Source organism: Corapipo altera, unplaced genomic scaffold (assembly GCF_003945725.1).
Source record: "Corapipo altera isolate COAL_440 unplaced genomic scaffold, ASM394572v1 359, whole genome shotgun sequence".
In the NCBI taxonomy this organism is placed as follows: domain Eukaryota; kingdom Metazoa; phylum Chordata; class Aves; order Passeriformes; family Pipridae; genus Corapipo; species Corapipo altera.
This window is the reverse complement of record NW_020884948.1, coordinates 25,309-51,935: the sequence shown is the minus strand read 5'-3', so window position 1 is coordinate 51,935 and position 26,627 is coordinate 25,309. Positions and strand designations below refer to the sequence as shown.

The window sequence follows — 26,627 nt, the reverse complement described above, 5'->3', positions numbered from 1 at the left end:
ATTTGGGGGTCATTGGAGTTTTTTAGGTGCACTTTCAAAAGCCACTGTTCAATCAAAAAGAAAATGGTAGTAAAGTACTTATCACAGCTATTTTTTTGAAGTGTTTGGCTCCTTTGTATGCCAGATACATATTTCAATAAGCCATTCATTAATACATTTTCAAACTCTCCTGAGGGAGAACTTGTTTCCAATTTACAGCTAGTGCAATGAGGAATGAAGTCCAGTGGCCTGTCCAATGTGTACGGCAAGTTAGTGATTGATTTCGAGAAAAGCAACCTACAGAGTGTATAGATTTTTCTTCTGTTTACATTTCTGTCCAGTTGTGACAGCTTGGAATTCCAATTGCAAAGAGTCATGAGATTCATGTAAGAGATTCTACTGTACACACACAAATAGCATTTCTGAGAATGAAATGGATGTTTTGATACCTCTCCCCTGCTTTCTCTTAAAATAAGGTTTGATTTATATAAATATGCAATGCTACCTACACAAGGACACGAGGCAGTCATTACTGCCATAGTAATTCAGTTTAAAATACCAAATATAAAGTGTAGAAATATATAAAATGATAGTAAATGAAACATAGGCTTCTCTGAGTGTAAATTTGTGTGTTTAAAAAAAGATAATGATAAATGAAATTATTTCTGATTTGAAATGTTTCTTACAAGAAATGTGACTTAGAGTTTGTTCTGTGCATTTTACAATTTACCATATACATATCTACAGTTTTTCCTAAATATTTTTGCATTTCCTGCTCCAGCTCAGAAGACAACTGTATGTTCTTTTTTTTTTTTGCTACCCTGTAAGATTTGAACTGCTCTTTTGCTTTTGGAGGTTTCAGGCTGAGCACTGATTTTTCTTGTTTTGGAAAAATGTGCTTTTGTTCTGTTCGTTGTTTTGTTCACTGTGTAATATTTACTTGAACTAGCAATCCTGTATAAAAGTACATTTTGCTAATTTACTCTCACCCGATGCTAAGATCTCTAAAGACCATTAGGAGTCTGCTGAAAGCTCAATGTGAGGGATATGCTTTCCAGTGTTTGTTACTTGTTGGTTAGCTGTAGTGAATTTCATCAATTGCATTATGTTTACTGAGTCTAATATGATTTTTTTCTAGTTCTTTGCAGTTGGTTTTGCTTCTACAACTTTGATTTAACTGAGTATTACCAGTAAGCTTTCTCATCTTGTTACTAGCTCACTTTTTTAGGCTGTTCAAGTGTACTGGATAGCGCTGGTTAAATACTGCTGATCATCCTTATAGAAGCTTACTGGTGGCTCTTCTGCATTACAAAACTACTTACATTTACTTTTACCTGTTGTTTTCTGTCTTTGAACCGTTTTATCCATGTGAGGAGTTTTCCTCTTATACCACGGCTACTATAGGTTCCTTGGGTGAGGAATATTTCAAAAACATAGGTGGACTGATTTAAGTGGATCACCTTCATTTAAGTTTCCCTCAAGGAATTTGAATACTTCTGACAATTTTCTTTTACAAAAACCAAGTTGAGGCTTCCCCAGTTCCTCAAAACTCAAGAAAATAGCTGCTGTTTTTTTCAGAACTCAGAGATAACACCCATATGTTTACTGTGTCTTATCAATTGCTGTTGTTGCTATGTTCATGATGTTCATGCTACTTCTGAGTCTTTAGTTTCTATGTCTCTCCGAAACCCTTTTAAATAAAAAAGTTTGCGTTACGTTTGTCCTTGGGTAGCAGTACGATTTCACGTCAACCTCAGGTCTTTCAGTATTCTTGGAGATTTCAACCTGAGTACTGATTGTTCTACTTTTAGAAATACATACTCTACTTCTATTCACTGAGTAACATTTCTTTGAACAAGAACCACTCTTACAATGCATTTCACTATCCTAGTGTCACATAATGCTAGAACTTAAGTGTCCTCCTTGCTGAGTGTGAGCACAAATTCTGATACCTAGCGTAAGTTTGAGCTTGACTTGCAAAGATTTCTCAGGGAGGGTTTTCCTCCACTCAGTGTCTGTTCTGCATTGTAGGTAGACTTTGGAGCTGCTCTGCACATTAAAGATTCTTGAACTGTGAGTGGGAATACTCAGATACCATGACTGGGTGTCCCAGGAAGTGTGTGCTGAGTCCTCACACTATTTATTGGGCACTCATATACAGAAAGTATAAATCTCTTATACACCTTCTTTGAATGTTATCCTAACAATAATAAATCATTCTACAAATGGGTGAACAAATATGTCTGTAATCCGAACAATAATGATAGAATTTCCAAATTGCTTTAATCAACATTATTCTGCTTCATGGTAGCATGCTGGTCTGATGCACTGTGTGTGTGTCCTAAATGTTGCTAGAGGAGCCTCAGCAATCCATGAATGGTCCTAGAGGGGTCAAATGTCTGTACTCTTCTGAAAAGTGATTCTTTTTTCTCACCCTAACTTCCAACTCCCCTTGGATTATCACTTGTGGGAAAATGAGTATAGAAAATCTCTATGTGACATGTTATGAAATGGGAAAGTGATTTCTATTTAACAAAATATCTAAGCTAATTTTTCCCACTCATGCTGGCATGAACAGTTCCACAATTAAGTTGTGCGTGTTGGAGTGGTCAGGCCATTGTCAGTCTGGTGTCATACTAAATAAAGGACACAAGCTGTTGAGTCCTTGTTAAGTATTTAAGTGGTTATGATTGGCAATTACAAACTGATTTTTGGACTTTCCTTTATGCTCCACAGGAAGTAGATGCTACTTTGGAGATCTTGACTTATTTTACATCAGTTCTCAAATCTTTGTGAAAATTCCTGAAATTTACAATTCTCTTGTTTCCTTAACTCTTCTTATGGCTTCAGTCTTATCTCTAGATGGGTTTATTACTCCTCTTCATTTGATTGAACTAACACACATATTCTGTAGCAATTAAAACTTACTTTTAATCTTTATTCTGCTGTCTCTTACAATTCTCATGTGTTCTTCCGTATATGCTTACCAGTTGTAAGATTTCTGTTATGAATCTGGATATGTGTATCCTCTCTTTGGTAACTTATGGTTCAAAGTCAGTCTCATATTATGCACAAGGTAACTTTTTGCTATTTTGGAGGCTTAGAATACTGTACTTAAATTCCCTAAAATTGTACAGAATGGCTAAAAATTGGCTATTTGATCATCCTGGCAGTCCATGGGAATTGTTTATTTCCATGCTGTAAAATCCTTTGTGTTCTTGACAGGGTGGGAGAGAATCTACTTTGTTTCCTTACATGTGATAGGATAACTTGTCTTATTTTAAAATAGGAGTCAATGTTGGATATTCTCACAGTCTTGTCAAGGTGCACAACCAGTGTTCCCACAAATGCTGGTTCTTTGACCCTCAATTGCCTTCAAACAAACATCCTTAGTTTGCTGGGGAATTTAAACCACATTCTGCTGGGGTTTTGTGGTGGTTTCACCCCCACCCCTCCTCCCTGGGGGGGCTGGAAGTAGTTGGTCCGAGGTGAGTTTCCGATGTGGGGCCAATCGGAGCTGTGTTTCACCCCTGTGAAATTAGCATATTACAACAGCCAGAGGAAGTTGTTGGCAGAAAGGATCGAAGCCACGAGGGATGGCCAGGGACCTCCAAACCCGGGGGGCCCCTGGGCCTCCACGGCCTTAGTCCAGCCAGTGCTGGGGTGGTTTCTTCACCGTTTCCCCCCACTGTGAGTGGGGGGAGAGACAATCGTGAAGCAGAGCTGGAAGAATTCCAGGCAGAGGAGAGAAAACTTCAAGCAGTCTCGCTGCCACCTCCTCCACAATGGCGGGGGAGGAGACGACCTGGAGTTGAGACTGAAACATGGTGATGGGCCGAGGGGCTCGGAAGTGCCCTATGTTAGATTTGGACGAGGTCAGCCAAAAAACCGAAGGACAAGGAATGCGGGGGAGGAATGCCTCCCCGTGACACGTGGAAGCTGAGCTGATGTAGCAACTGAGACAGAGAGAAACCAAACCAAACAGGCTTTTTCTGGGTAAGGACTTTTTATGAAAACTATTTGGGGGAATAAAAAACTGAGCAAAAACCCAGAAACCCTGCAACCTGGGGAGGAAGAGTGGACTCGAAGTGGAGAAGTCCCTGGATTTTACTTCCAGGAGGAACCTTCACAAACCAGGGGAAAGGACTCAAAAGCTGACTCCCTGTAACTCGTAATGAAGACCTGGTGCAGCAAGTGTTCCCTTGCAGTCCAGGAGGAGACCTTGGCAGAGGCCGAGGAGCTGGTGGGGGTGCAAAAGACCCCTTCCCTGATACCCCAGTGAGAGAGACTTTAGCTATCACCCTGAAGGTTTTTCTTCTGAACTGATGTGGGAGGACCCCCCAGGAGTGGTAAGAGTTGTATTAATAATGTGTATTTATTTGCTTTTTAGTTTCTATAGTTTTTATTCTGTTAGTAATAAATTTTGATATAATGTCCCCATGCTGAGTTTTGCCTGTCTGAAACCTCCTCTCTCTTACATTGAGGCAAACTGTGGGGAAGCTCGGAAATTGGATTTTTGGGGAGAAACTCCCACAGGTTTTTTTTGCTTATCAGTGATTTTCTGAAGTCTGGTTACTCTGCTTTTGTCACCATGTGGAAATCCTTCACCATGAACGGCTGAATGCTGAAGTGTTGTCCAAGATTATTCTGTATAGCAGGTCTCAAAGAACTCAAGTTACTGTTAACTAGCATTTCTTCTTTGTACTGGTCCTCAAAATACAAGAACAAGAAATATTAATGTATGCTAAGATTGCCTGAAACTGGAGATAATTTCCTTATCTTTTCACAATACATCATGATAATACATCCGTATGCCTGTGCAATGTAAACGGACATTCTACAAATATATTAGCATTTAATTCTCTAACTAAATTTTTCTTTAAGGGAAGAGAAAATTTTATATGATGCATCTCATACACTACTGCATTTTTACTGGCTTACAGTGGGAATATCCACCCATTAAAGTTGGTATTAATCATATTGGGAAACATTATGATTTTTGTGTAAGAAAAGGCATATGATTAATAAGATTATTTCATTCTCACTACTTGATATCCTGAAACAGTGAGATGACACTGACTTTTGTTTTTCTCCTCCCTTGTAGATAATCTCTGGAGTACCTATTCAGAAAAAGGATCAATAGTTGAGAAAAAAGATCAACCATCCATTGCCGGATCAGAAGAGACAAAAATGGGTGGACTCCCTTATGTTTTTACAGACATCATGACCTACTTCACAATGCTAGTTGGGATTTATTTCCCATCTGTGACAGGTAGATACAACTCCTGTCACAGTATGTGCTAGAAAATGCTTCTGTTCTCTTGTTAGATTGAAACAGGAATGTGTACATGTGATTTTTCTAACCATTTTTTTACTTCTTGCCTGCTTCTTTTTTTTTTATTTCTATGCTTTTATTCTTTAGTTTATTGATTTGCTTGCATATCTTATTATGATGGTCTGTTTAGTAGAAAGTTAGTGCATTGGCCATACTAGCTAAAATTGCTAAATCCCTGTTAGTTTATAACATCCATCCCCAATATTTTGCTACTTCTTATGTTTCTTCATTTCAATAATGATTCTCAGGTTATAGTTGAAAAATATTTTAAAATTTTTTTTGTCTGCATTTTTACCGACCTTTATAGGATTTGTTCATTCAACAGTGGGTAGTAACACAAATTTCTGAATAAAATGAAGGTATAAGTTGCAGATTTGTGCAGAATTATAATATACTACTGCAGTCTGCTTCATTGATAATCCTGTGTTAAATCAGGCTTAAAATTAAATGTTTGTGTTCTATTAGTTATTTCCATGGATTTCTGTTAATTGTTTTTATGACATATAAATTTCATCTCTTTTTAAGGTATTATGGCAGGTTCAAACAGATCTGGAGACCTAAAGGATGCTCAGAAATCTATTCCTACTGGAACAATTTTGGCTATTTCAACTACATCTTTTATTTGTATCCTTTATGATGTGACTTTTTTCTAGTCTGCATTCTGTAGTTTAGGTGTAGGTTTTTATTGGAAAGTCATTAGAGTTGCCTGAGTATAAAATGAATTAAATCTAACCTGAAAAGAAGTATTTTATATTTGTATATTTGTAATATAAGTATTATTTATAGAGATCATTAAAATATCTCAAATTCTATTTATAAATTATTTATTTATAAATATATATATCCTATATTCTACTAACTTCAAATTCCAAGATATAACTGACATTTTTTGTAAAGTGTCATAAATGTTTTTAGCATCATGCTTCAGTTGGCAGATTGTTGTTATATTCAGCGTAACCAAATCTTGAACCAAACAACCAGCAACAGAAATTTTTGTTCCTTCAAAACCTAGAGGACACAAATGCTTACTTATTTATATGAGAAAATACCTGTTCTGTTGTGTGACGTATGAACTGGCTACTTCCAATACTTCACAAATCAACTATGTATCAAATACAGTCATAGAGAATATAAACTAAAAAATTATAGTAGGGAAGAACTAAAAAAAACAAACAAAAACGGCTATGAAACACCTTCCCCCCACACACTTCATTATCATGAATGTTTTCATTTCATACCTACGTGAAAAATGGTGGGGTTTTTCTACGTAATTATCTACAACGTAATCTTCCTTCAGTCTCAGTTACAGATCTCTCCTGTATAGTGTTGTTTGGTGCCTGTATAGAAGGTGTGATATTGAGAGATAAGTAAGTCATATTCAACTTCTAATTTTACAGAGAGTATATATAATCATGGGTTATATTAATAGGACTTATTAATTACTCTTCTGTGAAATATCTATGTGATGTATATTTCTTTTGCTTTGATTAAAACTGGAGGGAAAGTCTATCTGCTAACCTGAGATGGCTGCAAAAATGAGTCATTATCAGGCTGTATCCTTTCGAAAAGCAGAAGCAGAATCTAAGATAAATGTTTGAAGTGGAACCAACCTAATAAAATGTTCTTGATAAAGAAAATTGTAACTAGTATTTGCAGAGCTGATGGGTAGGGATAAGAGGGCTGGTATTACTTAGGGAGAAGTAATATGCTCCTGAGGGACAAAGACAAGAAAAAAATTTGTTACATAACAAGAAGAGTTTATGAGACCGCAGTGCACCATCAAACCTGTAACTCCCATTGGATGTATGACTATTTCTCATTTTAAAATATCAGTTTTAGATCAAGAGTCATGTCAATTTTCAACCATGTAATTGCCTAACGACATTTAAGGCACAATATGAAGCATGAAGGGAATAAACATAATGGAGATTAGTATGAACAGAATCTCCAGATTTTGATAAATTTCTCCATTAGGAGAAGCTGAGTTGATTAGGATGAAAGTGTTGTCAGATTTCACATTTGCTTTCTTACTGGTGTCTGGTTCTCTTTTCTGTTGAAGCCTAGGTTTGCTTTTGGTGATAAAGAAGTGGCATTGGGTTATTGTTTAAAGGTTGATGGAGTTGATGCTGAGACAACTTATTTCATTACTCTAGAAGGAAAACTGTAAGTTAAAAGCTGGATTCTATTCAAAACTAGTACAAGGAGCAGCAAGGGATCATGATAGGCTTTTGACAACTGCATCTCACAGCATCCTTATAGGCAAGCTCAAGAAGTGTGGGTCAGATGAGTGGACGGTGTGGTGAATTGAGAACTGGCTGAATGGCAGATCACAGAGGGGTCATGATCAATGGCACAGAGCCTAGTTGGAGACCTGTCACTAGTGGTGTCCCCCATGGTTCTCTGTACTGGGCTCAGTATTGTTTAACTTGTTCATCAGTGATGTGGTTGAAGGGTTAGAGAACCTCCTCAGTAAGTTCACTGATAATACAAAACTGGGAGGAGTGGCTGATACCTCAGAGGGCTGTGTGGCCCTTGAGAGGGACCTTGACAGGTTGGAGAGATGGGCAGAGAAGAGCCTCTGAAATTCATCAAGACCAAATGCAGGGTCCTGCACCTGAGGAGGAATAACCCCAGGCACCAGTACAGGCTAGGTGCTGACTTCTGTAAGGTACTTCTGCAGAGAAGGACCTGAGGGTCCCAGTGGACAAGAAACTGCCCGTGAACCAGAAGTGTGCCCTTGGCCAACAGAATCCTGGGATGCATTTGGAAGAGCATTGCCAGAAGGTTGAGGGAGGTGATCTATCCCCTCTGCTCAGCTTTGATGTGGCACATCTGGAGTACTGTGTCCATTTCTGGACTCCTCAATACAAAGAGAGACATGGAGCTTCTGGAGCAGGTCCAGTGGAGAGCTACAAAGTTGATCAAGGGACTGGAGAATCTCTCTCATGAGAAAAGGCTGAGTGAGCTGGGCCTGTTCCCCCTTGAAAGAAACTACTGAGAGGGAACCTCATCAATGTCTATGAGTATCTAAAGGAGAGGTGCCAAGAAAATGGAGGCTCTTCTTGTTGGTACCTAACAATAGGATGAGAGGCAATGGGCAGAAACTGGTGCACAGGAAGTTCCATATGAATATGAGGAAGAACTTCTTTACTGTGTGGGTGACCATGCATTGAAACATTGCCCAGAGAGATTGTGGAGTCTTCCTCACTGGAAATATTCAAGAACTGTCTGGTCACAATCCTGTGTCATGTCCTCTAGGACAATCCTGCTTGAGCTGGGAAGTTGGACTAAATGACCCACTGTGGTCCCTTCCAAACTGACCCATTCTGTGATTCCGTGATTTTTACTTTAAAATGGTATTACTTTCTCAGTGAAAATATCTGATATGTTTTTCTTCAAAGTAAATATAAAACCTGAATCAAACTGCCTAAGAAATAGTAAATGATTTCTGAAATTAGAAATTAAAGCAGAGGTAATATCTATAAACTCACATTTTTGAAAGTAACATATTTGAAATTTACTGGGGCAGGGAAGTTTTGAATTTTGCAAGCTGTAATCTATCACTAGAGCAGGTTGCATTGTGGCAGGAGCTTTGACTCTGTGAACTTTCATGTACAGTGCTACCAGTTCTTGTTTGGCTGAAATCCAGCATAACAGTAGAGTGTATGGATTTTTAGTTTGGTTTAAAGACTGATTTTTGGTTTTGTTTTTTTCTTTTTTTTTCATTATGGTGGTTGTATCTGCAATGGGAAAAAGTAGGTTGTACATTTTTCAGTGTTTCTTTCATCTCTTCAAATTATTCCTACCTTGTGTCTAATTAAATCACAAGCATTAGAATTTGAATTAAGAATAAATGTACAGTTGTATAAATGTTATCATAGAAGCATAGCTTTTTCTCCTATAATTTTAAAGACATGATTTTACCTTTTTCCCTCTGCTGAAAATAGTATTTAGTCATGCATCCAAGCTTGGGCATATGCAATAATTTGAACACTGGCTTACTATGTTAACTTTGTTGTGTTTCTTGATCCTGTTTTAAAAGCAGGTCTGAAAAGAGAAAGCATTTAATTTTTCTTAGTCTGTAGACTTTTCCTTTCCTCTGGTGTTTTATTTTGAAAAATCTGAAAACATTGGGAAAAAAAAATGCTATTGCAATTAAAAATAGTCTTAAAATGGATTTTGGTTACTTACTAACAAAAGTAAGATGAACTACAAGAACAAAAGCGTCAGTTTGAAAGGGGGGTGAGTGAGGAATTACTGTTTTTTTAGTTTACTCAATTATTCCATAAATAGCATAAAGTTATCTAAAAAAAGGTATTTAAAGGTATCTAAAAAAAATTAAAAACAGGAAAGCACCTCCTCCTGACTTCTACCCACTTATTTGCCATAGTAATTTAAAAATTGCATCAGGTAGCACAACAGTCAGAAGATGTGCAAAACTCTAGATGGTTGTGTCTAGTAATTTCTCTGATTACTTGTCTGTATGTCAGTATCACCCTGTTAAAAGGAGAGGCTAATACTTTGTCTTGTGAATCGTCTGCTTATGCCCCAGACTATACCTGTATTACTTTTATTACTTCTAGAACAGACAATCTAGTTCCTAGCTGTCACAAGAATCTGTAAGATACGTATGTGCATACTCCTGATATTGCTGTTAATTCTGTAAAGTTTGCCAAAATACCTGATAATGGCTGCATGTCTGCTTAGAGGCAGCACCTAGTGTGAAGCAATTATGATATTTTCTTTGAAAAAGCAGAATAAAGAGAGATTGCTTGGTTGGGAAATCCTATAGTTCATACTTTAACATGGTGTTTATTGTTAAAATTTCTGTTATCCAAAAAGATTGAAATGTGGGCACTGAAACTGTAGTAATAGTTATTTTAATGCTTAGTGATTTTTTAAAAATTATTTTTGTTTCCCCTGTTCTTTCTTAAGGTTTGGAGAAGCAGTTAATGGAAATCTAGTGGTTGGTACACTGGCCTGGCCTTCTCCATGGGTTATTGTGATTGGTTCGTTCTTTTCAACATGTGGTGCTGGTCTCCAGAGTCTCACTGGTGCACCCCGTCTATTGCAGGCCATTGCAAGAGATGGCATTGTACCATTTATTCAAGTGAGATTTGTTTTTGTCTTCACAGTGCTTCAAATGTGGCTTCTATTTTGACCAAAAAAAAAGAGGCATAATTTCTACTGGTTTTATAGAACTGTGAGGAAAAGATTTGGAGCTCGCTTCTGTTTGTGTACAATAATAGATCAGGCTATTGTAGGGCAAAGTTTGAGCTTCAATATTTTTGTGCAATGCAATTTAATTATATTTGTTTTTAAACATAAAACTGGTTATAAACTGAGAATATAAGACTTCTCTAAATAGAAATAAATTAACTAAGAAGCAACTAACAACTAAACTTCTAGACTCCTGACTGTGTTTACAACTTGTATTTGTGAACAGAGTTGATCTCATCTCACTGTGGAACTGCATAATACTTCTCGTATCATAGATACAATTCTAGTTTTTATTCATTTTTATAAGCTAAATAAAGTCAACAAAAATGTAACAATAGAATTCTATCCCCATGACTCCAAACATCAAGATTGTTCCAACATCTCTGTGCATGTTTTAAAAAGAAATAAATCAGATTTTTCTTGAAGTAAGGGAACTGGCAAACAAAAGAGGAGGAGAGAATTCTTGCTGGGCTGCTTCTGTAAAACCTAGACAACTAGACTTGAGTGAAAAATAAATAAATAAAACTAAAAAAAAAATAGTGTCTAGAGAGCAAAGCTGTGATCTTTGTGGTGAAGTCTGGAGTTTGAAAGCTTACCTCAAGACTTGCAAGACTCTCTGTATCTTTAACAGGAAGTAAATACACTAAATATGCTTGGCTGGGAGGACTGAATGGTGATGGAGTTCGACTTGTCAGTGGAAAGGGGTTGTAATGCGATAAGTTGTAAATGCTGGGTAGTATTGAGAGCGACAAGCAAAAAAATTCACTTTTGCCTGAAGTAAAAATTTGGTACTGAGAGGATGACAGTATGATTGCACCTTATCATGTTTAGATTTGAAAGGAGTGAAAACTGGAAGGAAAAAAATTGTGGTTTGGAAAGTGAGAGAAAGGGAATCGAAGAGAAACAGGCTATTTAAAGAGGGATTTGAGACTCGAGGTGTGCTTGCAGTTTTGGAGCAATATGGCTGCTGCATGGACAGTCAGGGAAATGAGTTCAAGGAGATTAATACAGGAACAAGAGTGTGACATATTTAAAAAAATAAACCAAAAGACTTGAAACACGAGTAGAAAAAAAAAGGGGATTTTAATGTTATGGTAGGAAAATTGATGGATGATAGAAAGCTAAGGGAAGAAGACATTATGGAGAATGAATTAGGGCTTCATCTCTGTGATTGAATGGAGAAGTATGGAGTAGAATAAGTACAGCTGGAACTTGAGACAAAGCATTTTACCATCTGTCACCAGTATAGCTGGATGGAATTCCCCACAAAGGAAATTACCACAAGCAAAATGATTTTTGGTAGGGCTCTATGCAGGATCATAGGCTTATCTAAGTCCTCTTTAAAGGTCAGTATTACATTCATAAGTACTGAATTGACACCTAATGTCTCTGTTACAAAAAGTACTGCCCTCAACTATGTTAGCTGTTTACTAAGCATAAATCTCTCATGCATATGGATTTTCATTTACTGAAGAATATTTCAACAGCAGCTGTAATAGGATGTTAATGTTAGGTAGTCATTGCTTACTTTAGTAAAAATATTTCATATCGGAAATGTGGTGTTTTGCAATTTTAGTTTTGGCTTTTCATAGTATAGATTGCATTATTTTGCTTTGTAACTAATGACTACTTTTAGTTCCCATTAGAAGTAAGTTAGTTAGTTAATTCACAGTCTGCACCATAGTTCATAACTATGTAATGAACAGCTTTCCCTAATCTTACTGTTTACTTGAATTGAACTAGATATTTGGTCATGGAAAAGCAAATGGAGAACCAACTTGGGCTCTGCTGCTCACTGCTGGTATTTGTGAAATAGGAATTTTGATAGCTTCATTGGACAGTGTAGCACCAATTCTTTCAATGTAAGTATGAATGCAGTGCTTTGTGTTCTTAAGTTAAATAGTATTTTATTTTTAAATTAACTAGGTAATTATTTTTCTTGGTTAAATAATACATGCTAGACTTTGTTTTCTGGCAAATTATATTCGTTTGATCCTGGAGATAATATGAAACAACAAAATGTTCTGGCTGGAAATAATTTTCTAGGCACAAAAAACTTTTTACATGACAGAGTTCTTGAATGCAAATAAAAATATGTTCAACTTTAAAAGAAAAAAGGATTTTAAAATAAAAATTCCTGCAGTTTTAGGTCACATGCATCTAGTAGAGACAGACAAAACCATTTAATACTTTAGGATATGAACTGAATTTTATTTTACTGATTTTGTCCATAACGTAGCACCAAATGAGCTACTATGGAGAAAATTAACTCTGTCCCAGCCAAAAACAATACACCATGATTGTCAGTTATTTGCTACGTTGTCTCTGAAATATTTGTTTGAGGCTCTATATTATACTAATACCATATTTTGAGGTGTAATATTCTATAAGCATTCTTAATCTATGTCTTGTGTTCTATTGGTCACTGTGAACACAGCGTACAGGAGAATGGACACTTTCCCACACTTTTTTGAATTGTGTTCACTGTATTAATGCACATCTGTCAAGTTAATTTCTTACTGGAAAATGCTCTTTTTTTTCTTAACAGGTTTTTCCTTATGTGCTATATGTTTGTGAATCTGGCTTGTGCAGTTCAAACACTTTTACGAACTCCTAACTGGAGACCTCGTTTCAAGTATTACCACTGGTAGGGAATATTTCTTCATTCAGAACAGTTAAAAATAACTATACAGCCCTAAATTGTTGATTTTATTGTGATAATAAAACAAAATCTCCTTTCTGACTTAAATGAGTTATGATTCATGCACTGAATACTTTAAAAGCAAGATTTGTTTTCATGTGTTTGCAATAGCGCTAGTAATAACAGTGATCATGAAAACGTGGCTAACGTAGATGGCTTGGGAAGGGGTTATAGGATGACATTTTATATTGCTTATAAGGCAAGAGACCTGTGTGAAAATGAGGATGAAAAACACATAATCTATCTTTTATATATAAATAAGGAGAATTGATAAAAATGTTCAGGAACGTTGGGACAATTTTCATTTTGGTTATGCGAAAAATATGCAAAACCACAACTTGTAAAAAAAAGTTTCATTCAATATACATCAGTTGGCTCATTGATGATATGATCGCTGGTTTTAAAATACACTTTGGACATTGCATTTTATAACTGAAGTAGACAAGTAGACACTTAACAAAATCACTAAAGGTCAATAATACTGAAGGTGAGGGTGTGGGTTTTGTCTAGTCTTTTTTTTTTAGCGGCTTGAGGGTTTAAACTTTTCAAACTAAGATTGGGAAACTTCTTGATTTTTTTAACTGTATGTTAAAAATACATAATTTAATTAACAGTAATTCTGTTGAGAAATTTTAGTGCTGAAATACCTTAAAGCCTAGAACATATACGGGGTAAACTGGCATGATTCTAGGGTGTAAGAGTTGTTTATTATTTTTCCTTTCAAAGAGTCGAGTGAAAATGAAATGTTGCGGTTTTACCTTTGTAAAAAACTTGTTGAATATGTTCAGTAGTCACACACTAGTTTGACACCTAACCCTCCAATTACACACATTTGACAACAATTCCTTTCTGTTTTTCTCAGAGAGATCATTGAGCTAGCTGATTCACTGTGTGATTACTTACAGCCAAAGCAGGTGTTGGAATGTTTGGCTGGAATTGGGATGGGATTTTATTTTTTTTAGTGAAAGTAGAGTCTTATATTAATTCAGGATGAAAGAGCAGTTCTTTTTAAGCAAACTACAAGATTGACATCCTCAAGAACAGGTAGAAAGCATTCCCTTAGTTTATAACTGGACTCAATGCTTGCGTGGTACTAAAAAAGTAAACTGAAGTAGCAAATGAAAGTTGCATTTGCTGATACTCTTTGCCAATATAGTGAAAGCTAGTTCTAATTTGGAAATTGGGTGAAAAGTAATTTGGAGTGTTGTATATGACTAAAAGTATACACAAAACTGTCCATTCTAAGCTGATTTACATCTGTCTTTGATAGTAGCGTGCGCAAACCAGGCATACAGATTTTAGTCTGAAAATGCTTCTGTAATTTTTTCAGCTTACAGTCATTCTTTCTTTATAGCCTTCTCTTCTTTATTCTCTTCTACCCTCTTGTGTTAATGCGTAACAGACAGGCCACAACAGAAGTGAAGAATAGAACTGATGAGTCAAATTGAATTTAAAGTAATCAACTATTTTTGCTGGAAAAAACAATATTGTTTGTTACTGTTTGAAAATTTTTTAGCCTGAATTCAAATCAACAGTAAGTGAGGGATAGTATTATGTTTTGAAACTGACCTTATTTGGTACTGATAGAGTTTCAACACTGATGAATGTAGTAAATCTATTGTTATATCTAATTCAGTTGTATTATTCGTCACACAATGGTTTAGAGTGTATTTTTTTGTAATGATCTGAAATTGGGATAGTGTGTTTTTGCTTTTATAGTAGCTATAAAATGGCCTCTGAAGAAGAAAGGCCTTTCTGGAAGTTAACTTAAATAAGAAATTGACTTTGTAGAACATTTGCATGCCTATTTAAAAAAATGGAAAAAAATGGTTTCTTTTAGGACTCTTTCATTCCTGGGGATGAGTTTATGTCTTGCCTTGATGTTCATTTGCTCTTGGTACTATGCTTTGATTGCCATGCTAATCGCAGGATGTATATACAAATACATAGAATATAGAGGGTAAGACCATATATCTTATTTATTCTATATTTAATATCTTTAACAATCAGCAAAAAGCACTTTTGTATAAAATAGATACAACTGAAGTAATAAAATTCAGACTATTCCTTGAAACAAGGTAAGATCCTATCTCTGTTAAGTGTTGTAAGTTTTCAGATTCTAATTTCCTTGGAAGCTCTTTTCCAAGCTTCTCAACAGCCAGAACTAATTGAATAAGACCCAGTAAGGCTGAGAAACTTTCATTGGAGCAGAGATGATGGTGTAAAGTTTTGGTACTTAAAGAACATCACCTCTCAATATCAACTGTTACAGAACTGTTACATTATTATTATTTTGTGCTGAAGCTCAAACTCTACTTTTTTTGTGTGCGGACTTTAGCACTTTTTAGAATTAATCATACTGAATCATACAGAGGATCCACTGAAAATTATCTGTTTTCTGAGGGCTTAGGTAATCTTTAAATTGCAACGTTGTATGCATTTGAGACAGACTCGTATCTATAGGAAATGCTGAGCAAGTAGGAGACTTGAAAAGCATGCTGAGTTCATAACAAAACCAAAACTAAAACAGCAAGCAACACAATCCCCCTCACCTAACCAACAATAATAAACACTAGAGGTGATTATGATCAGTAATGTGCATGTTATCCTTTCCAAAGGAAATGCACCCTATACTGATAAAAAATAGTAAGATCTTGGACAGGAAACTGAAGCAAGGCCACTTGTTTTGATGACTGATTAAACACAGGTCTTAAGTGGATCAGCTGGTATAAATCACTCCCCCTTGTGGATTCTCCATCTTCTAATATCTCTATTTCCAGATTAGATGCTTTCCTGGGTTTCTCTATTTAATGGGTTAATGATAAGGAAATTAATTTCCCTATTTTATCAAGGAAGTCAGATCAAATGGTAACAGTTCTGTGCATGTATATAGGCATGCACATGCAGAAAATTACACATATTTCCAAATTTGTATACAGGCTCTACAAATGTTGGCACATATCAGGACATTTACCTTGTAGAAAGAGATGCTTTGCTAGAGGTAGCAGAGTTCAGTGAGAATTCATGAATTCGTAAGTGGGAGGATGGGCAAGGGAGTTAGACCCTTTGCTGTAGTATAATCCACCCTCCTGCCCACTTTCAATCTTCAGTATTCTAATACTAGAATTAAAAGGACTGGAAAACATAGGGAGTTTAAAAGTGAGTTAAAAAGGAGGGTGGATGGACCTTTAGGCTTATCTGAGAGAGAAGCTGGGAAGGAAAGTAAGTGGAGAAAGCTGTGGTGGTAGTGTTGAGGGGAAGATAGATTACACTAATCCATACAAAGTCAAGCTTCACTTATTGATTTTGCTGCTTTAAAACAATTCCTTTTAAGTAACCTTCACTTATTCATTCTAGTGCTAAAAAGCAACTTAAGTAGCTGTCACAATTACAAAAATGCTTTTGAAGTATGAATAAAATAGACCATAGTAAATAAATACTTAAGAAAAAATTCCCTTGAGGGCACCTGGAACTGCTTCACCTTGGTTAGTCTTCAATCCTGATTTAAATCTGCAAGACAAGGTTTTTTCCTGCATTTATGCAAAAAAAGTGATCATTTCTTATGCCCATTATCCCCCACATGAGAAAAAATACTTCCTTTGTATAAATAAATGGGACTCTGTTAATCGAATTCCTTCTATGTCCTGAAGAGCGGAAAAAGAATGGGGCGATGGAATCCGAGGACTGTCTCTGAATGCAGCTCGCTATGCTTTGCTTCGTGTGGAAGACGGTCCTCCTCACACCAAGAACTGGAGGTAGAGTCACATAATTCTTGAAATATGTCAGTGTATTGGGAATACTGCTGGTAAAGCTAATGGCCAAAGTAAAATTCACCATTAAAATAATGTTTTAATTTGGGCATGGCGATGATGTCATTGCAATAGTATTATTTTACTGCAGTGGAATGCAGCTTATGGTCAGCATGTAATCAACTTTACTGGAAATATGGACAAACTAACTCCAGTTTAAATTCATGGGGGTGTTGACATAGTTTTCAAAAGTGCAGAAGAATTTTAATGTTTGATTATTGATAGATTTTTCAGATTCAAAGGAACAGGTATCCTTGAGTCTCACTGTCTCTATGGAAGAAATGCTGCAATTCCCTAAGTGTGGTTCTTTTGCTTCTGCATATGTTCCATCTGAAATACACTGTATAAATATATGAAGGATCCTTTATTAGTTTAAATCCATTTTTGTGACATTCTTTTTTTTATATAACTTCATTCAATAGTAACACTTTCTAAATTGCTTAGATATCATTAAAACAAAATCTCACATTTACTGGCCATTTATACGTAATGAAGTTAGGTGTCCACTATTTTTGCAATGTATTTTGTTTTACTTGTTAAATTATCAATTTTCTTCAAAACCAATGTAAAAAATTACTTAACATTTAAAAACAGAAGGACATTTGCACATTGTCACGTCTTGCGAATGTAATGTGATATTTCAATTATAGTCTCTGCTCAGTGATGTACGGTGCATGCACATGCAATGTTCTGTTGCCTTTCAGTGTAATGGCATTATTTTATCATTTGTCCCTGGGATTGATGAACTTGGCATCTCAGAGGCATCAATGTAATGTAGTGTTGACATTCCTATGAAATATCTGACTGCTTCAGTTATCCTTCTGCTGTGTCAGTGTAATTGCTAGAATTGGTTTGTCTTGTTACATCTCAAACTGAGCTAGTTTTGAGGTGGGAAGTATGCTCCAACTCTTCATTAGATGAAAAGCAATGACAGGAAAAGTATAAAATGTTGGTTTGGGAAGAAGAACCAGATTGGATATTGATTAAAGGAAATAGAGTGCATCCTTATATAATATGCCGTTGCAACTGAATTTGGGCTCATTATCAGTATGGTTAAGGGTTTTACTGTCCTTTTGGATGGACCTATGCAGGTAGGGGAATGGGTTAATAAGATCATGAAAGTCTGGAAGGATGTACCTAGCACGGACATGTCCAGTGCACAAGACTGGGAACCTGCTCTGGTGAAAAGGATTTATGGTTTCTAGTAGTAATCCCAGCAGTGTGTCTTGGCAGTGACATGCTGGAGGGTATCGACAGGAACATAGACAGTTGAGAAGTAAATATGTTGAGAGATAATATTCCTTTTTTTTCAGCACTCCTTAGAATACATCTAGAATATTTAATCCAAGTTTATATACCCTAATATAGAAATGACATCAATAACCTGGAGTGGATAGGACCACAGAGATGATGGCTGGAGCACAGGAGCATATCTCCTGAGGGGAGAGGCTGAGGGGAGCTATACTTATTCAGCTTAGAGAAGGCTGAAGAGGAGGCTAAAAGCTGTTATAACTAACTAGTAAATATGCAAAAACTAAAAGAAGGTTACTGAGAAAATGGAATCAGATTCCTTACAGCAGTATATGGTAGGAGAATGAAAGAACAAGATAAAATAATTAAGCATTGAAGAGGTTACCCAGAGGTGATTTACTCTGTTTCTGGAAGTTTTCAAAATCTAACTGGATGGAACTGTAAACAGTGTGGTGTGCATTCAATATTTAGTCATTTCAAGCAGGAGGTTGTACTAGATGACATTGGAAGGGTGATAACTTTGATTCATTAATTTTCTTGGTAAAACTGTTCTTTAAGGGAGCTTCTCAGAATGATGGTATGGTGGTTTATGTAGGTATTCTGTACCTAAAATCTTGTTGCTATCACAAATTATGGCTTCCCTGCTTAATAGTTGACTGTTTTCCATTGAATTCAACTCTTAATCTACATTTTATTAATTGGTAATTCTAATTTTCCAATTCTTCCTTGCTTATGAATATGTTTGTGTGCTTTACTTTTTTTTTGGTTGGTTATTTTTGTCGTTTTTTTGTTTGGCAGACCTCAACTTTTGGTCTTGTTAAACTTGGATAATGAGCAGTTAGTGAAACACCCTAGATTGCTTTCTTTCACCTCTCAGTTGAAGGCTGGTAAAGGACTGACTATCGTGGGCTCTGTTCTTCAGGGAATCTACTTAGATAAATGTACAGAAACTCATAAAGCTGAAGAGGTATGTAAAAGACAGCTTGCAAATACTTGTAATTTACATTAGTATTTAAATGTTGAATCCAGATTTGGGTAACTCATATATTGAATTAAAAGAAACTCTTGTAAAATGTTGAATAAAGCATCTAATTTTGCCATCATCAGTCAATGATTGTATAAAAGAATAGGTTGGTGTACATAGCAAAATGTTTTATAAAATTTTCCAGTAGGATGAGACAATTCAGTTACTTCTTAGCTTGATCCAAGTAGTATACAAAGCTGTGATTTATTCATACCTGATATCTCTAAAATAGATGAGCATTTGAGATGTTGAAATGGATTTAACATAGGTAACTACCCATTTTCTCCCAGTTTCTTTTTTCTCCCTGGTATTCAGGCTTGTCCATAGTGGTTTTTGAAATAACAAAGTATAAAGCCAGATGATCTATCTCATGAAAAGACTCTGTAAGAGCAGTTAGCTTGAAAACATGGTGAAAAGTCTAGCAATTGATACATTGTGAAAGTAATTGTTATTAAGCTGTTACTATCGACATATGTGAGCAGAAAACAAGACATAGAATAAAAAAGCCAGCCTGTGAAATAGAATGAAAATAACCCCTGTTAGCAGAAACTGTTTACCCATGAGGATTTGAAATGTTAACTGTAGTTGGCTTAACTTAACTCAACTATGTTTCTGAGAGATGGAAAAGGAATGAATTTAAGGGAGACCTAATCCATGGGTTCCCTAGAAAGTCAGATCTGCTGTTAAGACTTAGGAAACTATTGCTTTTAAAATGAAAATGAAGATGAATTGTGAAAGTTTGAGCATCTGAAGGCCTCGTTGGTTCTGGAAAATTTAAACTAGAAGGTGTTTCTAGGAGACCTGTAGGAAATTAAGATTCTCCTGGCTGTCTCTTCAAAAGAAAAAAGTATCTATTTAAACTGATATGCCCTCACAGATACTGTTTGCACAGAAAGATATGTTAGTTTTGCTAGCAGATTCTCTAAAGACTTTTTTCTCTACTAAACAGTTTCTGATGTGAAGCCACACTATGTCAGTGCCAGGCATACTATGATGAAATCTGTTTCTGATGATTTTTGACAGGAATTCTAGTGCTTCAAAAACTCCAAATATTGATGTACTGGTTCTTCCTTCTGAAATCACGCTGATCTCCCACACAAGTAATTGATAATGATGGGATTGTTAAGCTTATTTAATTAGAAAATAGTAAATGCCAAAGCTGATGTTCCCTAGTCAACCCTGATACCATTTTGAATGCTTCTTTTAAATTACTTGGTTATGTGTCTGCATGTTTGTCAGTGTTCAAATAAGGAGAGCCACGTTGAAATTAAAGGGGTGTGGGATATTTAATCTGGTCTGTTTATCTTGTCAGTATTTAGACAGTGATTCCAATTGTCTCCTACACATCTATTTTTCCATGTTGGGAGCTGATAAATAATCAGCCTCTTAATGTCAAAGGTGTCTAAGGAACTTTGGCAGCCTCTTCTTCTAAAGTACTGGCATCACACTTTTCCAAACCCATCCAACTCCAAAAGAAAGAATTTGTCATTCCAACCATATGTTGCTTTGTCAGTCAGTGGTTTTACTTTTACCCGAAGCAGTGTTCCTTTATTTATCTTTATCAATTGGTTTTTATTCATGTCTTATTCATTCTTCTTTGGAAATAAAAGGCTGAATAATTAAAACAATGAAAAAACTGTGTGTGGTGTCTTTTGGGGAGATAGTGTTTTGGGCTCTAGTTTTCACAGAATAGTGTTTACTCTCTTGGAATGAGTGATTTCTTGATGTTATACATTGTTGATAAAGCTTTACTATTATTTAGTGCTGTTGCTCCTTCTGGTTTTTACTATCAGTGTTGATGATTGTATTTTCCCATGTGTTATATTTCTTTTGCAGAATGTTAAGGCCTTAATGGGAGTAGAAAAGACTAAAGGATTTTGCCAGATTGTGGTGTCTCCTAACTTCAGAGATGGAATATCCTATTTGATTCAGTCAGCTGGTCTAGGAGGGATGAAGCACAACACAGTCCTAATGGCATGGCCACAGTCATGGAAGCAGACAGAAAATCGTTTCTCATGGAAAAATTTTGTTGGTGTGTATTTATCAACTTTCTCCTTTGCATTTGTCATTCAGCTATGTTATGCAACTATTTGCTGTGTGGAAGAAATGTGATAGGAACATCTGTTAGACAATAGAATATTTCCCCATATCTGATTTTATTTGGAGTGAGTTTTCTCAGCCCTCTTCAACCATGGCTTTGCTTTTTCTTCTCCTAAGAAAGCTGGTTACTAAACCCAGTGTTGTGGTTTAGGAATGGTACTCTCCAATTTAGTGTTCCCACTGAGACTCTTCAAACCATGCTACTGCTTGCTCACTCCCCCCAACTTCTCCCTCCTGCTGCAGGCTGGAGAGGAGAATTGGAGGCACAAAAGTTAAAGATCACCAGTTAAGATAAGAACAATTTACTGGAAGCAGCAGTGAGATAAGAAAATGAACAGTAACAGCAACAATATTAGTAACAATTACTAATAAAAAGTGTACAAAAGCGAGAGTACAGAAATGCTCACCGCAGATCTTAACCCGATGACAGCCATGCCACCCTGATTACTCACTCCTACTCAGAACCAGTGCCACCTGACCACTCCCTATGGCTCAGAACTGGCACCACTTACTCAACTGGAAGGAACTGCTTCTTCTTTGTCGAGACTCCCTTTCCCCTCCCCCTAGTAATGATATGAGGTGATATAGAATAATCTTTGAGTCCCAGCCACACCCCCTCCTGGCTACTGCAGAAATTAACCCTGTCCTGGCTGGAACCAAGACATTATCTACCCCTTATTTATTCTATGCCATCTATGTCATGTCCAGATCGTACACCTTCCAAATATATGCATCTCTATATATACATACCCACATATCTATATATACAAGCAAAAGTATCATTTCCATAGTCAATGACCACCCCTCCAAGATGTCTGTTGGGTTCATTTAGTCCATGACTGTGGGTTCTATCTGTCCTAGATGTCTTCCAGGGCAGGAGGGCTGGTGTGCTCTTAGGTGGTTGCCAGCTGCATCAGGAGTTCACAACTGGTGTATCTGAAGTACTCCATAGTCACTGTCCATGGTTAAGACCACCCCTCAATCACAAGACCATCTGTAAGTTGCATCTTTTCCCTGATGATGTGAGGCATCATGGGCCCACTGAGCCAGAAATGTTGCCAGTCCAGATGCACCTGAGATATTTTAATCTTGGCAGCCCAATGCACTTGTCTGTTGTTGCGATGTTCTTCAGTAGCCCAACTCTTGGGTATGTGTATTTGGTATGACATACTTTTACAGCCAACTTCTCTACCCAGGCAGCGATGTCTTGCCATAGTTCAGCAACCCAGATGGGGGTTACCTGTGCGCTGCCAGTTGGTCTTTTTCCATCGGTCTAGCCACCCTCACAGAGCATTTGCTGACCACCTACCCCAATGTAGGGGTAGAACACTGGCCCTTTCTCTCATTCAGTGATATCTGAAGCCATCTGGATGGCTTTCAGGTCTCCAACCTGACTTGATCCACCTTGTCCCTCAATAGCTCATACAGCAGCTTTTCATTTTCAATGGATCCATACCAATACAGCAGGAACTGTCAATAAAGAGAGTGTATCACTTCTCATTTTCAGGTAGCTGATTATATGGTGGGGCCTCCTCAGAACGTGTCATCTCAGTCTTCTCCAGGCTGAATACATGAAGTGACCTCAGCCACTCCTCAGTGCCTAGGGAAAGCCTGTGCTTCCTTCTTGCTGGTTCGTGGGGACACTGCTGCTGTTTTGTTACCCACATCAATTGGCATCTGACAATGTCCATCTCCCATTTTACTCCTAAAAACTGAATTTCCTGGGCAGGTCCCTTGACCTTACTTTGCTTTATGGCAAAACCTTCAGGAGGATCTGGATTAACTTCTCCCTTTTCTCAAAAATGTCCTCTGCTCTGTTGCCCACATGATGATGTCATCAATGTATTGCAAGTGTTCTGGAGCCTCACCCTTTTCCAGTGCACTCTGGATCAGTCCATGGCAAACAGTGAGGCTGTGTTTTCAGCCTTGACACAGTCAGTTCCAGGTGTACTGCACACCCCTCCAAGTAAAGGAAATTATGGCCTGCAGTCTACTGCTACAGGAATGGAGAAAAACACATTAGCAGTGTTTATAGTGGCACCACTTGGCTGCCCTTGGACTCCAGTTCATACTGAAGTTCCAGCATGTCTGGTACAGAAGCACACAGTGGTGTGACTTCATTCAGGCCATGATAGTCCACTGTCAGTCTTTACTGGATTTATGCACTGGTCATATAGGGCTATGAAAGGGTGAGCAAGTCTTGCAGACCACTCCCCTCCTCTCCAGTTCACAAATCATCTCATGGATGGGAGATGCAGGGTCCTGGTTGATGTGATACTTCGACAGTGCACTGTTGTGGTAGCGACCAGTACCTGTTGTTTTTGACCCTCTGCAGTCCCACAGAAGAAGGGTCTTCTTAGAGACCAGGTAAGGTATTCAGCTGTCTGATTTCCTCTGTCCCCACAGCAGATATCCCAAAAACCTTTTTGGGTCCTTGAAATACACTCTCCTGAGGTAATCTATGCCAAGGATGCACAGGACCTCTGGACCAGTCACAATGGGGTGTTTTTGCCATTTGTTCCCAGGCTTCCTTCAGCTTCCACTACAGTCAGCTGTTGGGATCCCTCTGCCACCCCAGAAATAGAGATAGATTCTGCCCCTACATACCTTGATGGCATCAGGGTACATTGTGCACTGGTGTTAGCTAAAGCCTTATATATACTCTTGTAGGTCTGATGTGCCAGGCCATCAGATCCACGCAGTCCCTTTCCTCCACCTGGCTGGAGGCAGGGCCCCTTTAGTCCTGGTCATAGTACTCATTTCACACTTCTTGTAAATATGAACTGGAGGTCCCTTGAAGAGGATCGGAAGTAACATCAGCCCTTCTGTTATCTGAGGACTTGCCCACTGGAAACTGGACCAGCATTTATCCTTGAAGAATTTCCTGTGGTGGTTGTTCATACATATGTGTGCTGCTAGGGCAGAGGTGGGTTTTCCATCCCACTTCCTCATGTCTTCTCTGTGATTATGCGGGTAAAATCACAGATTACCTCATGATGCGTAGCCTCGCTCTTGAGCCAGGGTGTGCTTACTCCCAATAGCAGAGACTCTGTACTGGTGAGGCATGGGGCATTTCCTCTCAGACTTGCTTAAATATTTCAAATCTTTCTGCAGTCTTGGACAGTCTTTCCACAGGCGAGGCACAGGTCAGTAGGGAGGAAAAAAGATGAGCTTAATATTGCTGGAGTCGGGCAGTCGCCAGAAGCAGTCTTTGTTCTCTGTCTTTCCATGACATCAGTGCCAATGAGCTGGCAGCCGATGAGGGCATGCTGTCTATAAACTTCCACCACAGGGAAGTCTGGACCTCATCTGGATCTGCAGGGGACTGCTCATTATTTGAATCCCTGTAGATTACCTCTAGCACAGCTAATTCTCTCAGGTACTGGATACTTGCTTCATGGCATTCCACCTGCTTGCATGCACTACTAGATCATCCTTGAGAGAATACCTTTCTCTCATGCTTGACAGGAGTCACCTCCAGAGGCTGAGAGTTTTTCTCTTCTTATCAATCCCCTTGTCAATGTCCACATCCCGGGACAGAGATCCCGGTTGCTTGGCTTCAACTACCATCTGGTTTTATATCATGAACCACAATATCCCAGCATCAGAGCAGCCAGGTCATTGGGGTCTCCCCCAATTGGTGGCTAAAATCTTTCCATGTATCTCACAACTCACCAAGAATCAAGGACTGGTGATTGTCTCTGGCCCTACCTCTTCCTTCTGTTGTGAGGGCCCTGCTTCGTCTTCATCCATCACTAAGCAAACTGATTTTTTCTTGGATTTTGTCTTTTATATAGGCACAACTGCTACTGGAACATGTTGTTCCTCTGGCTCAGCTGCAGTTTTAGTGGCCACAGTGCCTGTTGGTCTGCTTTCCTCCTCTTCTCCCTGAGAGTGCTGTCTAGTATCGAGCACTGTTAGATTAATAGTAGTCAGTGCCCAGCACAGTGCATAACTGCATGCCTCGCTGCAATTGCCAAAGCATTTTTCTTTCAAATATTCTGTCACTTTATCAGGGTCCTGTAGTTGTTCTTGGGTGAACTTCCATACCATTGGAGCAGAATAATCCTTCCAAAGCTGGGCCGTTTTCTCCCATCTTCCATGCCACTCATGGCTATCCACCCTTGGGGCAGATCTATGAATAACCTCCCTAGAAATCTTTCTTGACTCTGAATATGATGTAGACTGCACTGAGGAGACCTGGTAAACTTAGCAACAAGGACATGCTTTCCTTAACATTGAAATGGAATTCAAAATTCTCAAAAGTTGTTGTAATGGGCCTGAAGGAGGAAAAGGGGGTGAAAAGCTGGGGAAAAGCATCCTCCCCTGTTCTCCCCACAAACTGGGTATGACTATTAATGCACTCCCTTATCTCACTTGCATCTGAGATAAGAGTAGGAGAGCAACACTGAATACAAATCCCAAATGACCTCATTGCCCATGATGTTATCATGTCATAAACTGATAGCATATAGTATAGCAACAAAGCAATTGTGATCCCTCTCCCTACTCTGAAAAATATGATCACCAGAAGCACACATTAGGATATATATAGGGCTAGGTATCACACCCACATGAACAGACAAAGCAACACTGACTAGTGTTTCCGTACCTAATACAATAAATTCTTGGATCAAATTTGTTTCTAACCCACTCTGAGTATATCTGTTGTTATCTCAACTCTCCGTGCCCAGTGTTGGATGTCAAATAAAGACAGCTGTGGTTTAGGAATGGTACTCCCTGGTTTAGTGTTCCCACTGAGACTCTCCAAACCATGCTGCTGCTTGCTCACTCACTTGCCCCCTCTCCCCTGTGGCAGGTTGGAGCGGAGAACTGGAGGCACAAAAGGTGAAGATCATGGGTTGAAAAAAGAACAATTTACTGGAAATGGCAATGAGATAGGGACAGCAACAGTAACAGCAACAAATATTAATAACAAAAAAATATACAAAAGAAAGAGTGATTCACATGCAAAAATGCTCACTGTGGAGCTCAACCTGATCACAGTCACGCCTCCCCATCCATTCCCTCCAGGTTGGAACCAGTTCCACCGGACCCCTCCTTACTGCTCAGAACCAGCACCACCCAACCCCTCCCTCTGGCTCAGAACCAGCACTCTGCTTACTCGACCGGAAGGAACCCTTTCTCCTTGATAGAGACTCCCCGCTGCCCTTGGCAATGATGTGAGGTGGTATAAAATAACCTCTG

General features: G+C 38.0%; 1 protein-coding gene across 5 annotated transcripts in view; it reads left to right on the top strand.

Moving 5' to 3' along the window:
* Positions 1–26,627, top strand: part of LOC113956344 (solute carrier family 12 member 7-like) — a 70,376-nt gene that overhangs the window by 30,970 nt on the left and 12,779 nt on the right. For 4 of the 5 annotated variants that reach the window (XM_027662798.1, XM_027662797.1, XM_027662801.1 and 1 more), the window contains exons 9-18: positions 5,084–5,251; positions 5,840–5,938; positions 6,624–6,681; positions 10,250–10,424; positions 12,278–12,396; positions 13,083–13,181; positions 15,076–15,195; positions 16,886–16,990; positions 19,094–19,262; positions 21,156–21,351. In XM_027662798.1, coding sequence (XP_027518599.1) covers positions 5,084–5,251; positions 5,840–5,938; positions 6,624–6,681; positions 10,250–10,424; positions 12,278–12,396; positions 13,083–13,181; positions 15,076–15,195; positions 16,886–16,990; positions 19,094–19,262; positions 21,156–21,351 — 1,308 coding nt within the window. Of the gene's footprint in view, positions 1–5,083; positions 5,252–5,839; positions 5,939–6,623; positions 6,682–10,249; positions 10,425–12,277; positions 12,397–13,082; positions 13,182–15,075; positions 15,196–15,252; positions 15,314–16,885; positions 16,991–19,093; positions 19,263–21,155; positions 21,352–26,627 lie in introns of all 5 variants that reach the window. The other variant, XM_027662800.1, reaches the window with a different exon arrangement.